This window comes from Tribolium castaneum, chromosome 4 (genome assembly GCF_031307605.1).
Source record: "Tribolium castaneum strain GA2 chromosome 4, icTriCast1.1, whole genome shotgun sequence".
NCBI lineage: Eukaryota > Metazoa > Arthropoda > Insecta > Coleoptera > Tenebrionidae > Tribolium > Tribolium castaneum.
The window spans coordinates 6,414,243-6,431,542 of NC_087397.1; the positions used below are offsets into that span (position 1 = coordinate 6,414,243).

Sequence of the window (17,300 nt, forward strand, 5' to 3'; positions counted from 1 at the left end):
AGCAAATTGTGTCAATATTGTCGCAATAGTGCGTGTGGTTGTGGCGCTGGACGTGTGGTTTGTGGTAGTTTGGTCGAAAGTGTGTTGATTTTGAGTTTTGGCGTTGAAGATTTGAATGTGTGAATTTTGGCGCGCTCGTCGCACTTCCTGTTCTGCGTGCACGGTCTGGTCGTCTGGTACTACAGGGCAGCGCCATATTGACAAGAGGCGGCTGCTGTTTGTCGTGAAATGTGTTTCTAGTGGTGGTTTGAGGTGTTTCGGTGTCGTAGTCGTTGCGAATCGATGGACCGCAGGTCGTGCTATGGCCACGGTGTCGCTCGGTCGAGGGGCTAGTGTCGTGTAGTCGTCGGAGGCCGTCGTAACCTCGCCTAGCGCCGCCGAGGGCAGCCGCCCTAATCCCGCTCCGAAGGCCGTGGATGAGGCTTCTGCAATCCGCTTACCCTAACAGGATCAGCTTCAGCCCCGCTATAAGAGCATGCCGGCCCGACCCAAGCACCACACCCAGCCGACCGCGATGGGAACGCTCGCTCTCTAGGTGTGTGCAGGTCTAGTCGGCGTGGATGCGAGCTAAGGGGGCCCCCCAAGACCATGACCATGCAGTGTTGCCAGTCGGATGAGGCTAGGGAACAGAAACGCATCAACGCTGAAATCGAAAAACAACTCCGGCGAGATAAGCGAGATGCACGACGCGAACTCAAACTTTTGCTGCTGGGTGAGTGCCCCACACGCACCTAACCTTCCCATTTATGAACAAAACGTTCCTCACTCGAGGTGTTTACAAGAAAACGCCGTTGCATTTGTTATTTTTACACCGCATATACTGAGTGGCCCCGTCACTATTTCTGCTTTCCGTTACAGGCACAGGAGAATCTGGCAAATCCACGTTCATTAAACAGATGCGAATCATTCATGGTGCTGGATACTCTGATGAAGACAAAAGGGGATTTATCAAACTGGTCTATCAGAACATCTTTATGGCCATGCAAAGCATGATCAAGGCTATGGATCTATTAAAAATTCAATATGCCGAGTCTTCCAGTCCAGTAAGCCTTTTTAATATCCTTTTACGTTACTTAAACGCATGCACTTACTAATTGCTTGATGCAATTTTGTACGTCTTTCAGTCGCGTGTGTGACATAATCCCACTATCGGATTAGTTTTACATAATTTTGCTCAGCCAATTTAATTCAATGTCAAGTGACCAATTTTCGTTTAATTTTTTTCCAGGGAAAAGCCGAATTAATCAAGTCAGTCGATTACGAAACGGTAACAACATTCGAAAGTCCATTTGTAGACGCAATTAAAGATCTATGGAACGATGCCGGAATCCAGGAATGTTACGACCGCCGTAGAGAATACCAACTTACGGATTCTGCCAAATAGTAAGTGTATTTTTCACTATACCAAATAGTGTAAAATACTCGAAACGAACGCTGTTTTAACAACTACACAATTATCACGAGTTAGTTAAGGTTATGGAACGTAGATTGTAGATTTAACACACGCAAACATTCGGGGTTTACGACGCGAAAATTTGCCGGTAATTTGTTCGTGTTTTAATTTTTGTTTTAGCGGTTTGTAGTGGTGAAATTTCATGCCTAAATTAATGTCAATAATTTTTGCTAAGTTTGGGAATCCGGTAGGTTGTGGCAGGTGACGGACAGGTGGCGCCTCACTATCGGCAAGCCATTTATGAATGAAAATGAGGAGTAACACTTGTAAACTAACATACAAAAGTCACGTGCCATTTTTATCAGATATTGACGATTATTATTGAACACAGAAAAAAATATTAATTGTTTTTACTGATTGAAGAAACGGCAAAAAAACAATGAAAACAGCTGATTTGGATAATACTCGGCATTTGTATGTAATGCTAATCGGTTTATCTGTGTTTTTAAAAAAATTCTTATACACAGATTACCTTCAGACGACCAAATTAATGTGCACACATCAGGAAAGACTAGGGATATTTGTAATTTTTCTGAATAACATTGTAATAAATAAATCATAATTTGGCCATTTTTTTGAAACGAGTTATTTATTAGCGTAAATTTTTAAGATTCCGTGAAAATTATTTTGTTTGGCATTGTTATAATTAAAAAAAACAAATATAAAAACTGTTGTTTAACTTGGTCTTGTGTTATGTTCTTACAATTAAAAAAAAACAAAAATAAATTTATATATACCGCCGTAGCACACTGGTCTATTCTTCTCAGAAGATTTACCACGTTGCCAATAACTCCTGATAATTTTTTTGTGGAACATTATCATGCATAAAAGTCAAACGGTAAATGTTTAGTGTAAGACAAGACAAGACTTTAATAATTAAAACCTGTCTGAATAAATTTTTTATTTATATTTATTTTATACAAAATACAAAAACATGAAACAGATATAAAAACAATATCAAGACACAACTTAATAAAGTAAATCGCTCTGTCGTTATGTAAAAATGAAATAGATAGTGGCGATAATCTAAAAATAATTATAGTTAATGATACGTACTAATTACATACGTAGAGGGTGTACGCATTCGATTACAAATTAAAAAAAAAGTCTTTCACAGTTCGGTGTACACCTCTTGCAAAAGATGGTTCGTTTTAGTAATTAAGATAGGTATATTATGATCATATGCACTAAGACTCTTGATAGAATGTATTGTTCCTGAAAATTATTTGACAGCCCCTCTCAAGGGTTTCCAAAAATAACAATGTACTTTTGGAATGGACTTTGGAAGCGCAGTCCTCGCAAAATTATGTGAAACACGCTGTGTTGGAGAAATGGTATAATACTATTTATGTACTGAGAATTTTCAAATTCATTACTGGGTATTTAATTTATTTATCTTACTGACTGATTGAAAAAAACACTGATAATTTGATTTGCAATTTTTGATTGGATTTAAGAGCGCCACACGTGTCCAGATTCAGCCACCACTAGGCCACAGATTTGTAGATTTTTGAAACGGCTAATAGGTGTTTTGTTGACATTGATTTATGATGCGTGTCGGTTCGTTGTTGAGTAAAACCGGCCTGTGCGTTGCAGCTACTTGCAGGAGATAGACCGGGTCGCAGCGCCCGACTATCTGCCAACAGAGCAGGACATCTTGCGTGTGCGAGTGCCCACCACCGGCATCATAGAATATCCATTCGATCTGGACGAGATCAGGTTTAGGTACGGTTTCGGCATGTCGCGTTTGTCTCTTTTATTTGTGGTGCCCACGTCTTTGATATTAATTGTAGCACGGCGATTTCTTTTAATTTATTTAATACATGTGTTTAAAAATTAACGGTTAAAGCACTCACTCTCTTTTTACAATTAGCTCTGGTCTGTGTTGTTGGCTGCATGTTGCATGCTTATGTTGGTTGCAGCTATCTTAGCGACCTGGAGCGAATAAGAGCTCCTGATTATCTACCCACCGAGCAGGACATCCTCAGGGCGAGAGCGCCTACGACAGGAATCATTGAATATCCTTTTGATCTCGACTCCATTATTTTTAGGTATGAGTATTACACTGATTTCAATTTTTCTTTTTTCAAAAAATCATTCGCGACATCGAAGCGGGCTTTTTCAAAGGTCTAGTATACTTCTTTATTACGACAGTTCTTTTTTACAAAACGGGTCATTAGAGCAGTAGATGACCACACTTTATACGTTTTGACAACAATTTATTTTTAAGTAAAGTCGGTCAGAAAACTTTAATGCCGAAATCAGGTAAATTTTGTGTTTTATTTTTTACAAAGCTTTTGTATCATTTAGGAGCACTAACTGATTTTTACGCAATTGGCTTTTGTTTTATTTTTGTAGTGTGTTGCATGAATAAAGAAGTATTGAAAGATATTGCAGTTGTAGTGTAGCTTTCGTAATCACTTGTTTCACTAACAAAAGTTTTATTCATTTTTTTACTAGTCTAGTAAATAAACTTGGCAACAGGAGAATGTAAAGATCTGTTGTTTGTGATGTTACTAGACTAAACCTCGACGAGACTAAATATTTATAAATTTGTGAAATGTTTCAGAATGGTTGATGTTGGAGGACAAAGGTCCGAAAGAAGGAAATGGATTCACTGTTTTGAAAATGTAACATCTATCATATTTTTAGTAGCTTTAAGCGAATACGACCAGATTCTATTCGAATCCGAAAATGAGGTAATTGATTTTGTTAAAATTTTCGACGCCTATTGATTTTGACTTTGTTAGAATCGTATGGAAGAGTCGAAGGCACTCTTCAAAACCATCATAACATACCCATGGTTCCAGCACTCGTCTGTCATTTTATTTTTAAACAAAAAGGATCTACTTGAAGAAAAAATCATGTATTCTCATCTTGTAGATTACTTTCCAGAATACGATGGTAAGTAATTTTGTGACGGTTTTAACTAAACCTACTTGAAAAATAAATTGTTACTAAAGGACCGAAACAGGATCATATCTCGGCGAGAGAATACATTTTGAAAGTCTATTTGCGTGAAAATCCCGATCCTGAACGCAGTTGTTACTCTCATTTCACAACAGCAACAGGTGCAATTCGCCTATTGCTAGTTTTGCTTATTAAAAATGTCCCTTTTAATATGTAGTTGTATCGCTAATTGTGTTTTGATTAGGCCTCCAACGAGATGCAATTGCAGCTAGGGAATTTATTCTCAGGATGTTTGTAGACCTCAATCCAGACAGTGAAAAAATCATATACTCACACTTTACATGTGCAACAGGTATTTTTAGTTTATGAAAAGTCGTCTAAAGCTTCCGCTTCTTGCCTAAACTAATATTTTCGATGAGTTTTTAACGATCAATTTTGTTTCTTTTGTGCATGCTTTCTTGTGGAATGTTAAAACAGATACGGAAAACATTAAACTTGTGTTTTGTGCTGTCAAAGATACTATAATGCAGACGGCACTGAAAGAGTTTAATTTAGCTTAAATTTGCATGGAGAGTTAAGGTAAATTTATGACACTTTTCTTTTGCTTTGATGCTTGGCGATGGTGTGTGTCGATAGATGATGGTAAAATAACTGAGCTTTTTCAGACACTGAGAATATAAAGTTTGTATTTGCGGCTGTCAAAGATACGATACTGCAGTCAAATCTCCGCGAGTACAATTTGGTTTAGGAGGAAAAAATCGTGGTACGAATCCGGATCACATCAGGAATAAACCAAGGACCCCAATTGTGATGTTATTCTAATTTACTGTCGATTAAATTTATTTGTGTCCAAGTGTGCGCTTAGCTTAGTGGCTGCGTTGGAGTAAATCTAGTGCCATTTTACTAGTAATGGTGTCCCTCGATGGATTAAAGCCAAAGTGTTTTTTTAACAGACTGCGAAAGCATTATGACTATGATTCATTACTATAAATAGTATTGTTATATATAATATATTAAATTAATGTAGAAATAGAATGTAAGAACACTAAACTTTTCCCCCATTATATTTGCAAATATTTTGAACATGTGCAGTTCTTAAGAGGCCGTCATAGCAGTTAAATTCATAGATCGAAAGAAACTTTTTCGACAAAATATGATGCTTTTATTTGCATGAGTGTCGTCGTCTATCAGTCAGATTTTGTTGTTTAGCGCGATCAATATTTGACTGTTTCGACGGCATTACGTAATTCAAGACTGCCAGTGTCTATGAAAGCTATTTGCAGCGAGAGAGATGTATTTGGAAAGCGATTAACTGGTCATAAAACTGTTAGTGGGCTTTCTTTGCGTATTGTTCCGTTAACTTACTATACTAATGGCAAATTTATAAACATATTATAGGAGCTTGGTTTTATGTGGGTAAATGAGCGGATGATTGATGAATGTTTGTGGCAATAGTAATTTGTAAATCATTTCTTGTCAAAAGTATAGATTTTTTCTGAAATCTCCGCCTTTTATTTCACCAGTATCCTTACCCCACAACGATAATAATTTTATTTGGGTAGTAATAAAGCGATCAGTAATAAATTCGATCTTGATCAGTAAAAAATAATAAATGATCAGTATTTCATTAATTTTTGCACAGTAAAAAATTTAAATGACAAGTAAACCACGCACAATATTTTATTAAAATTTGACCAGTAAAAAAATCGTATATGCGCAGTATCTAACTTCAGTTTGCACAGTTTAAATAATAAACGCTCAGTAGCGGGCTTGCAGACTGGGGCTTTGCCCCAGCGACCTAAAAAAACACATACCCCTCGAACGATTAAACTCGAAATGTGGAATTCTGCACTCTCTAGTTTTGAGATGCTGTTATTTACTGTGCAGTTATTATTTTTACTTTGCATCTATCATTTTTACTGTGCATTTATTATTTTTACTGTGCAGTTATTATTTTTACTGTGCAATTATTATTTTTACTGTGCATTTATTATTTTTACTGTGCACTTATTATTTTTACTGTGCATTTATTATGTCTTCTGTGCATTTATTATTTTTACTGATCAAAAATACTTCTCGTTTAAATAAAATACTGTGCATTTAATTTGTGCCCTTTTTATTTTCAAAACAAATTGATGAAATTTTCTTGTCTCCAACAGATCGAGTGTAACAACTCAACAACTTTTTTTCTTTTTTTTAATCTTCTCTTACAGCGCACCAACGGTTTCGTCCGCCAATATTCCAAATAATTATAAATTAACGAAATTGTTAATTTCAGGCGTGCGAACTAATAGTAACTTTAATTTCACATTAACTAAGTGATAGTAGTAAATGTGCAGAGAGCGGTTCTTGCTTAAATAATCCGGCTGAATTTTATTAAATAAATGTTTTGGGTCGAATTATTTGAGTTTTTCTTTCCTCGACCACACTGCTAGACGAATATTAGCTTAGAGACGAATCACAACGTGAAAATACGAGTCTAGTTTTGTTACAGGTTACTCCATAGGTAACAGCAGACCCATTTTACTTGTTCGCAGATTACTGTAATTTTATATTTAGCTCATTTTTGCATAAATGGGTCTATTACTTTTGCAGAATTCTTAATAAAATAGTCGACAAAATCGTAAGCAGAAATTTTAAATATCGTTTTTGGTGTTAACGTTTCATTCTTTTTGAAATATAACGTGTGTGTAACCTTATATTTTTTTATGAAATAATCGGGACTTGGGATCAGGATCGGGATTGTGAACAAAATAAGACACTTTTTATAGAACAAAATATATTAGATTCTGCAAAAAATAAAAAATTGTACTTACAACGTTACCAAACAAAATTTGGCGTTCAAGTTAATGAAGTAATAACTATATTAAGTTTGAGCTGATTTCTATTAGGTCCAATCAAGTAGGGACTGTCATGACTATTGGTTGAAGCGCACGGATTGAGTTCACAAAACGGAATTAAATTATCAATATTCATAACTTTGTCGTCATTAGTGAAATGGTGGATTTTTTCTCTGACTTCCATAACATGCTCCACGCCTCCTTGAATGCCGTAAATTAATACGGCAACTTTGACTTTAATTTTCGCTTGTAAAAGTTCGCGACAAGTTAGCGATAATCTCACTGTTGAAATGATCTCTTCAGGCACCTCCAGCGTGCCCTGCCATACAATCAAGTAGCATTTTTTAAACCAAACTCCTTTGGGATACAAATCCACGACCCAATCATTGATTTTATCCGACTCGCAATCTGCCGCCGACATATGCGACGAAAAAACAAAAGTGCTCGTGTGATAACTGGGCAAACTGTTGAAGTTCTCGATTAATAGAACCGCACTGTACGTGTCTGAAGTGTACAGCCGGGGGCTGAAGAGCAGCCTCCCCTCTTGCGTTTGGCTGATTTTTTCGATTTGCTCCAACTGCCCCGAGTGGTAAATCATGCCAATGGCCATTCTATCGACGAAAAACTCCTTGTATTGTTTTATCAAAGGCGATAGCAACAAATCGGCGAGCTCTCGCGGCGTCATCATCGGGAATCTTATATAGATCATTATGTTTTTCACCAGCTCTCGCATGTAATTCTCCACTTCGTTAGCGCTCATTTCGGAGCTGTGTAACTTAATTTTTTGCAAGTCCAACCATCGCACCACGCAGTTGTAAAGAACCATTTCATTGTAGACAATGACGTCGTTCTCTTGCAACAGCTGTATGAGCATTTCCGCGTCAATGTTGCTGAAATCGGGAGTATTTGCGATGGATTCTAGGTTCCATTTGATGTAGTTTTGGCATTTTTCCCCGACTTCGTTGTGACCGCACGGAATGGAATACTGCAGCCAGAGGAACAGCTGGTTGTGTGAGGCGGCATGTGGGACGTGTTTGCACATGTAATCCACGCAAAGTCGCGACAATCCCTTCACAATATACTTATCAGCTAGCGCTAAGATTGGCATTACGTTAGTATGTGTAATTAGAATTTTCCCGGTATAAAAATACTCTAAGAATAAATGGAACACTTTTTCGCACTCGGGGAGCAATTCCTGGAGCTCGACCTTACTCTCATGCCATTCGCACCACTCAGGCTTCATAAGCATTGCCTGAAATCACACGAGACAAACCCCAATGTAATTTATTAAAACAAAATGAGAAATACCTGGAAAACGTCGCTGAAAGCGCACAGGATGAGACGGTGGGCATAGTGCTCGCGGTTGCCGACCCGCAGAGCCACGTCGCACATCTGCCTCTCCACGTACAAGTTGCGTAAAATGTTTAAAACAGTCTGCGAGTTGTCAACCTACAATTTGCAAAAACTTACATAAACAACGACAAATTTGGCGGAGAACAGTCACCACCATAATCTGGCACGAATTTTCGGGCATTTGGGGGGAGCATTTGCGCCTGTTTTTCAACGAGGGCTCCCCCAAGTCACTCTTGCGCTCCATTTGGACTAGTTAGTGAGTCCCGGTAATAACACTGGACTGGGCTGAACGAAATAAAAGTGACAGGGTAGTAGAAGCGCAAAGTGAGGTCATTTCCTCGGAATTAGTAGATTATTACTTTGTTTACGTTTATTAATGTAACAATAGTTAGGTTAGGATTTTGATGACATTTGACGTCCTGCTGAAAAAAGTATCGACCAAAAATAGTGCTGGCACCATGAATATTACAGTCGACCAGACAATCACTGCGCGCATGGAACTAGCACCATTTCCCCCCACCATTCTCGTTTTATACAGCCAAGTTCACACCAGGAAAATTATCAAAATAATCGTAAATGATTATAAAAATATCAATAAGCTGTTACACTGACTTGCATATCACATTTGTAGAACATCTCCTGACCATTCTAATGGCTTTCTATTGCAAATGAAAACTTAACTGCATTTAATTTCTGCATTTTTTATTCTCATATTCAAACAATGCAAACTGATTTTTTTCACCCTCTTTATATCCTGCAATTTTCTTTATTTTTGCAGGAGATTAAGCCTATCGATAGGGCCTTCGACTGTAAAAAAATAATGTTCGGACAAACACCCCTTGGAACCTTAACGATTTTTTTTAATTTTTATAAAATTCTAGAATTTGCAAACTGCTTTAAAAAATCGTATTTAAGGATTGCTTTAATTAGTCAAATTAATAACTAAGAACCACGTGGAGGTTTAGAGCATTCTTGCCAGAAAAAAAGGAAATACAAAATAAGGTAAACAATGATTATTAGAAAATAAAGGAAATAAAGGAATTATTGGTTATGAAATAAATAAAATACAACACATAAATAAAATATTTTTCACTTGGCGTTAAATAAAATGCACTTACCTTCATATGGCTTCTACGCTGGCTACTGTTTGTAGCAAGATGTTAGGAATAAATGAAAAACACAACCAAAAAATCTTTATTTACAACAAGTGATTATTATCAATATTATACAAAAAAAGAATTGACAATACTTTACAATATATGGCACTCAAACTATTAAATTCAACACCTCACAAGTTAAATAGAAAAAAAAAGCACCTACCTTCATATGGCTTCTGCGTTGGCTACCGTTTGAAGCATTTAAAAGCTTTTAAATATCAAATAAGTTGTTCTTTACGTTACATCTTTGACAAATCTACATTTCATATCTTTTCCGCAATATGAGAATACAAGAGGTGTTTTAACACAGTTTTACGGCTGTAAAAAACAATCAGCAATATTTATTACGATTATGGATTGCTCTAATTTGTCAAATTACTAAGTAATTTGTCCAGCAAGAACCACGTGGAGGTTTAGAGCATTCTTGCCAGGAAAAAAGGATATAAGGATGAGGTAAACAATGATTATTTGAAAATGAAGGGAGTAAAAGAATTATTGGTTTGTGAAATGAAAAAATAGTACACAAAAATCAAAGTTTTTTCACTTGGCGTTAAATAAATGCTCTTACCTTTATACTGCATCTGCTACCATTTGTAGCAAAACCTAAAAAAGAAATTAAAAACACAACCAACAAAAAAAAATAATTTGTAGGAAAGTTACAACAAGCGACATTAATAAATATTATACAGAATAAAGGATACACAATACGGTATAATATATGACACACAAGCTATTAAATTCAACACATCACAAGATAAAACGCAAAAAAATGCACCTACCTTCATATGGCTTCTGCGTTGGCTACTGTTTGTAGCAAGACATTAAAAAATAAAAACAACACCAATAAAAAAATCTTTATTTGCATGAAAGTTACAACAAGCAACGTTTGTCAATATTAAACAAAATAAAAAATACACAATACGTTTTAATATGTGGCAATTCAAATTCAAAACTTCAGTAAATAAATACACCTACCTTCATATCGCTTCCACGTTGGCTACCGTTTGTAGCATTAAAAAAATAATAATAATAAAAATGAAACCAAAAAAAAAGTTTATTTGCATTAAATTTTGAGCAAGCCACTTTCACTCATTGGAATTAAAGACAAAATTATTACGTTGCAATAAATTGTTTGAGTGTTTGATTTAATTTTTAGTTACTGAATTTAAAATGAGTCACTCAAACTATGACTTTTCAACACCGTATTTAGAGCCGGTGTACACAACATTGTAATTGCAATTAAAGTTTATGAAATTATTGGTTTGTGAAATAAATAAATACGACACAACAATAAAATGGACGTACCTGTATATCGCTTCCACGTTGGCTACCGTTTGTAGCATAAAGAAATAATAATAATAAAAATGAAACCAAAAAAAATGTTTATTTGCATTAAATTTTGAGTCAGCCACTTTCATTCATTGAAATTAAAGACAAAATTATTACGTGGCAACAAATTGTTTGAGTGTTTGATTTTGTTTATAGTTACTGAATTTAAAATAAGTCACTCAAACTATGACTTTTCAACACCGTATTTAGAGCCGGTGTACACAACATTGTAATTGCAATTAAATTTTATGAAATTATTGGTTTGTGAAATAAATAAATACGACACAACAATAAAATGGACGTACCTGTATATCGCTTCCACGTTGGCTACCGTTTGTAGCATTAAAAAAAAATAAAAACAACACCAATAAAAAAACTTTATTTGCATGAAAATTACAACAAGCGACATAATTTTACGGCTGTAAAAAACAATCAACAATGTTATATTTAAGGATTGCTCTAATTGGTCAAATTAGTCAATAACTAATTTGTCCGGCAAGAACCACGTGGAGGTTTAGAGCATTCTTGCCAGGAAAAAAGGATATAAGGATGGGGTAAACAATGATTATTTGAAAATGAAGGGAGTAAAAGAATTATTGGTTTGTGAAATGAAAAAATAGTACACAAAAATCAAAGTTTTTTCACTTGGCGTTAAATAAATGCTCTTACCTTTATACTGCATCTGCTACCATTTGTAGCAAAACCTAAAAAAGAAATTAAAAACACAACCAACAAAAAAAAAATAATTTGTAGGAAAGTTACAACAAGCGACATTAATAAATATTATACAGAATAAAGGATACACAATACGGTATAATATATGGCACACAAGCTATTAAATTCAACACATCACAAGATAAAACGCAAAAAAATGCACCTACCTTCATATGGCTTCTGCGTTGGCTACTGTTTGTAGCAAGACATTAAAAAATAAAAACAACACCAATAAAAAATCTTTATTTGCATGAAAGTTACAACAAGCAACGTTTGTCAATATTAAACAAAATAAAAAATACACAATACGTTTTAATATGTGGCAATTCAAATTCGAAACTTCAGTAAATAAATACACCTACCTTCATATCGCTTCCACGTTGGCTACCGTTTGTAGCATTAAAAAAATAATAATAATAAAAATGAAACCAAAAAAAAAGTTTATTTGCATTAAATTTTGAGCAAGCCACTTTCATTCATTATTGAAATTAAAGACAAAATTATTACGTGGCAACAAATTGTTTGAGTGTGTGATTTAATTTTTAGTTACTGAATTTAAAATGAGTCACTCAAACTATGACTTTTCAACACCGTATTTAGAGCCGGTGTACACAACATTGTAATTGCAATTAAATTTTATGAAATTATTGGTTTGTGAAATAAATAAATACGACACAACAATAAAATGGACGTACCTGTATATCGCTTCCACGTTGGCTACCGTTTGTAGCATAAAGAAATAATAATAATAAAAATGAAACCAAAAAAAAATTTTAATTTGCATTAAATTTTGAGCAAGCCACTTTCATTCATTGAAATTAAAGACAAAATTATTACGTGGCAATAAATTGTTTGAGTGTTTGATTTAATTTTTGGTTACTGAATTTAAAATGAGTCACTCAAACTATGACTTTTCAACACCGTATTTAGAGCCGGTGTACACAACATTGTAATTGCAATTAAATTTTATGAAATTATTGGTTTGTGAAATAAATAAATACGACACAACAATAAAATGGACGTACCTGTATATCGCTTCCACGTTGGCTACCGTTTGTAGCATAAAGAAATAATAATAATAAAAATGAAACCAAAAAAAAATGTTTATTTGCATTAAATTTTGAGCAAGCCACTTTCATTCATTGAAATTAAAGACAAAATTATTACGTGGCAATAAATTGTTTGAGTGTTTGATTTAATTTTTGGTTACTGAATTTAAAATGAGTCACTCAAACTATTACTTTTCAACACCGTATTTAGAGCCGGTGTACACAACATTGTAATTGCAATTAAATTTTATGAAATTATTGGTTTGTGAAATAAATAAATACGACACAACAATAAAATGGACGTACCTGTATATCGCTTCCACGTTGGCTACCGTTTGTAGCATTAAATAATAATAATAATAATAATAATGAGTCCGAAAAAAAAATGTTTATTTGCATTAAATTTTGAGCAAGCCACTTTCATTCATTGAAATTAAAGACAAAATTATTACGTGGCAATAAATTGTTTGAGTGTTTGATTTAATTTTTGGTTACTGAATTTAAAATGAGTCACTCAAACTATGACTTTTCAACACCGTATTTAGAGCCGGTGTACACAACATTGTAATTGCAATTAAATTTTATGAAATTATTGGTTTGTGAAATAAATAAATACGACACAACAATAAAATGGACGTACCTGTATATCGCTTCCACGTTGGCTACCGTTTGTAGCATTAAAAAAAAATAAAAACAACACCAATAAAAAATCTTTATTTGCATGAAAATTACAACAAGCGACATAATTTTACGGCTGTAAAAAACAATCAACAATGTTATATTTAAGGATTGCTCTAATTGGTCAAATTAGTCAATAACTAATTTGTCCGGCAAGAACCACGTGGAGGTTTAGAGCATTCTTGCCAGGAAAAAAGGATATAAGGATGAGGTAAACAATGATTATTTGAAAATGAAGGGAGTAAAAGAATTATTGGTTTGTGAAATGAAAAAATAGTACACAAAAATCAAAGTTTTTTCACTTGGCGTTAAATAAATGCTCTTACCTTTATACTGCATCTGCTACCATTTGTAGCAAAACCTAAAAAAGAAATTAAAAACACAACCAACAAAAAAAAATAATTTGTAGGAAAGTTACAACAAGCGACATTAATAAATATTATACAGAATAAAGGATACACAATACGGTATAATATATGGCACACAAGCTATTAAATTCAACACATCACAAGATAAAACGCAAAAAAATGCACCTACCTTCATATGGCTTCTGCGTTGGCTACTGTTTGTAGCAAGACATTAAAAAATAAAAACAACACCAATAAAAAATCTTTATTTGCATGAAAGTTACAACAAGCAACGTTTGTCAATATTAAACAAAATAAAAAATACACAATACGTTTTAATATGTGGCAATTCAAATTCAAAACTTCAGTAAATAAATACACCTACCTTCATATCGCTTCCACGTTGGCTACCGTTTGTAGCATTAAAAAAATAATAATAATAAAAATGAAACCAAAAAAAAAGTTTATTTGCATTAAATTTTGAGCAAGCCACTTTCATTCATTGAAATTAAAGACAAAATTATTACGTGGCAATAAATTGTTTGAGTGTTTGATTTAATTTTTAGTTACTGAATTTAAAATGAGTCTTTCAAACTATGACTTTTCAACACCGTATTTAGAGCCGGTGTACACAACATTGTAATTGCAATTAAATTTTCTGAAATTATTGGTTTGTGAAATAAATAAATACGACACAACAATAAAATGGACGTACCTGTATGTCGCTTCCACGTTGGCTACCGTTTGTAGCATTAAATAATAATAATAATAATGAGTCCGAAAAAAAAAATGTTTATTTGCATTAAATTTTGAGCAAGCCACTTTCATTCATTGAAATTAAAGACAAAATTATTACGTGGCAACAAATTGTTTGAGTGTTTGATTTTGTTTATAGTTCCTGAATTTAAAATGAGTCACTCAAACTATGACTTTTCAACACCGTATTTAGAGCCGGTGTACACAACATTGTGATTGCAATTAAATTTTATGAATTTATTGGTTTGTGAAATAAATAAATACGACACAACAATAAAATGGACGTACCTGTATATCGCTTCCACGTTGGCTACCGTTTGTAGCATTAAAAAAATAATAATAATAAAAATGAAACCAAAAAAAAATGTTTATTTGCATTAAATTTTGAGCAAGCCACTTTAATTCATTGAAATTAAAGACAAAATTATTACGTGGCAACAAATTGTTTGAGTGTTTGATTTTGTTTATAGTTCCTGAATTTAAAATGAGTCACTCAAACTATGACTTTTCAACACCGTATTTAGAGCCGGTGTACACAACATTGTAATTGCAATTAAATTTTATGAAATTATTGGTTTGTGAAATAAATAAATACGACACAACAATAAAATGGACGTACCTGTATATCGCTTCCACGTTGGCTACCGTTTGTAGCATTAAAAAAATAATAATAATAAAAATGAAACCAAAAAAAAATGTTTATTTGCATTAAATTTTGAGCAAGCCACTTTCATTCATTGAAATTAAAGACAAAATTATTACGTGGCAATAAATTGTTTGAGTGTTTGATTTAATTTTTAGTTACTGAATTTAAAATGAGTCACTCAAACTATGACTTTTCAACACCGTATTTAGAGCCGGTGTACACAACATTGTAATTGCAATTAAATTTTATGAAATTATTGGTTTGTGAAATAAATAAATACGACACAACAATAAAATGGACGTACCTGTATATCGCTTCCACGTTGGCTACCGTTTGTAGCATTAAATAATAATAATAATAATAATAATGAGTCCGAAAAAAAAATGTTTATTTGCATTAAATTTTGAGCAAGCCACTTTCATTCATTGAAATTAAAGACAAAATTATTACGTGGCAATAAATTGTTTGAGTGTTTGATTTTGTTTATAGTTACTGAATTTAAAATGAGTCACTCAAACTATGACTTTTCAACACCGTATTTAGAGCCGGTGTACACAACATTGTAATTGCAATTAAATTTTATGAAATTATTGGTTTGTGAAATAAATAAATACGACACAACAATAAAATGGACGTACCTGTATATCGCTTCCACGTTGGCTACCGTTTGTAGCATTAAATAATAATAATAATAATGAGTCCGAAAAAAAAAATGTTTATTTGCATTAAATTTTGAGCAAGCCACTTTCATTCATTGAAATTAAAGACAAAATTATTACGTGGCAACAAATTGTTTGAGTGTTTGATTTTGTTTATAGTTACTGAATTTAAAATGAGTCACTCAAACTATGACTTTTCAACACCGTATTTAGAGCCGGTGTACACAACATTGTGATTGCAATTAAATTTTATGAATTTATTGGTTTGTGAAATAAATAAATACGACACAACAATAAAATGGACGTACCTGTATATCGCTTCCACGTTGGCTACCGTTTGTAGCATTAAAAAAATAATAATAATAAAAATGAAACCAAAAAAAAATGTTTATTTGCATTAAATTTTGAGCAAGCCACTTTAATTCATTGAAATTAAAGACAAAATTATTACGTGGCAACAAATTGTTTGAGTGTTTGATTTTGTTTATAGTTCCTGAATTTAAAATGAGTCACTCAAACTATGACTTTTCAACACCGTATTTAGAGCCGGTGTACACAACATTGTAATTGCAATTAAATTTTATGAAATTATTGGTTTGTGAAATAAATAAATACGACACAACAATAAAATGGACGTACCTGTATATCGCTTCCACGTTGGCTACCGTTTGTAGCATTAAAAAAATAATAATAATAAAAATGAAACCAAAAAAAAATGTTTATTTGCATTAAATTTTGAGCAAGCCACTTTCATTCATTGAAATTAAAGACAAAATTATTACGTGGCAATAAATTGTTTGAGTGTTTGATTTAATTTTTAGTTACTGAATTTAAAATGAGTCACTCAAACTATGACTTTTCAACACCGTATTTAGAGCCGGTGTACACAACATTGTAATTGCAATTAAATTTTATGAAATTATTGGTTTGTGAAATAAATAAATACGACACAACAATAAAATGGACGTACCTGTATATCGCTTCCACGTTGGCTACCGTTTGTAGCATTAAATAATAATAATAATAATAATAATGAGTCCGAAAAAAAAATGTTTATTTGCATTAAATTTTGAGCAAGCCACTTTCATTCATTGAAATTAAAGACAAAATTATTACGTGGCAATAAATTGTTTGAGTGTTTGATTTTGTTTATAGTTACTGAATTTAAAATGAGTCACTCAAACTATGACTTTTCAACACCGTATTTAGAGCCGGTGTACACAACATTGTAATTGCAATTAAATTTTATGAAATTATTGGTTTGTGAAATAAATAAATACGACACAACAATAAAATGGACGTACCTGTATGTCGCTTCCACGTTGGCTACCGTTTGTAGCATTAAATAATAATAATAATAATAATAATGAGTCCGAAAAAAAAATGTTTATTTGCATTAAATTTTGAGC

At 33.3% G+C, this 17,300-nt stretch overlaps 2 protein-coding genes across 9 annotated transcripts; one reads left to right on the forward strand and one right to left on the reverse strand.

The window, feature by feature from the left end:
* Positions 1-47: 47 nt before the first annotated feature.
* On the forward strand, positions 48-5,864 carry LOC654901 (guanine nucleotide-binding protein G(q) subunit alpha). Of its 7 annotated transcripts, none has more exons than XM_064356121.1 (10): positions 48-712; positions 859-1,043; positions 1,229-1,383; positions 3,050-3,178; positions 3,376-3,504; positions 4,023-4,152; positions 4,204-4,357; positions 4,417-4,524; positions 4,841-4,942; positions 5,029-5,864. In XM_064356121.1, the coding sequence occupies exons 1-9, from the start codon at positions 589-591 to the stop codon at positions 4,921-4,923; spliced, it is 1,197 nt and encodes a 398-aa protein (XP_064212191.1). In that variant the 5' UTR covers positions 48-588; the 3' UTR covers positions 4,924-4,942; positions 5,029-5,864. The 7 variants fall into 7 exon arrangements, with proteins under 7 accessions (XP_064212191.1, XP_015840419.1, XP_064212192.1 ...); XM_064356122.1 differs by lacking the exon at positions 4,417-4,524 and adding an exon at positions 4,608-4,715 and having other exon boundaries at positions 74-712; XM_015984933.2 differs by lacking the exon at positions 3,376-3,504 and having other exon boundaries at positions 54-712.
* A 1,261-nt stretch (positions 5,865-7,125) lies between these two features.
* Positions 7,126-8,999, reverse strand: Tango10 (Transport and Golgi organization 10). 2 transcript variants are annotated; one of them, XM_961270.5, is made up of 3 exons: positions 8,711-8,999; positions 8,512-8,652; positions 7,126-8,455 (listed from the first exon to the last, which is right to left on the reverse strand). In XM_961270.5, exons 1-3 carry the CDS (start codon positions 8,798-8,800, stop codon positions 7,205-7,207), a joined length of 1,482 nt encoding a protein of 493 aa, XP_966363.2. In that variant the 5' UTR covers positions 8,801-8,999; the 3' UTR covers positions 7,126-7,204. The 2 variants fall into 2 exon arrangements, with proteins under 2 accessions (XP_966363.2, XP_008195211.1); XM_008196989.3 differs by having other exon boundaries at positions 8,708-8,999.
* Positions 9,000-17,300: the final 8,301 nt, after the last annotated feature.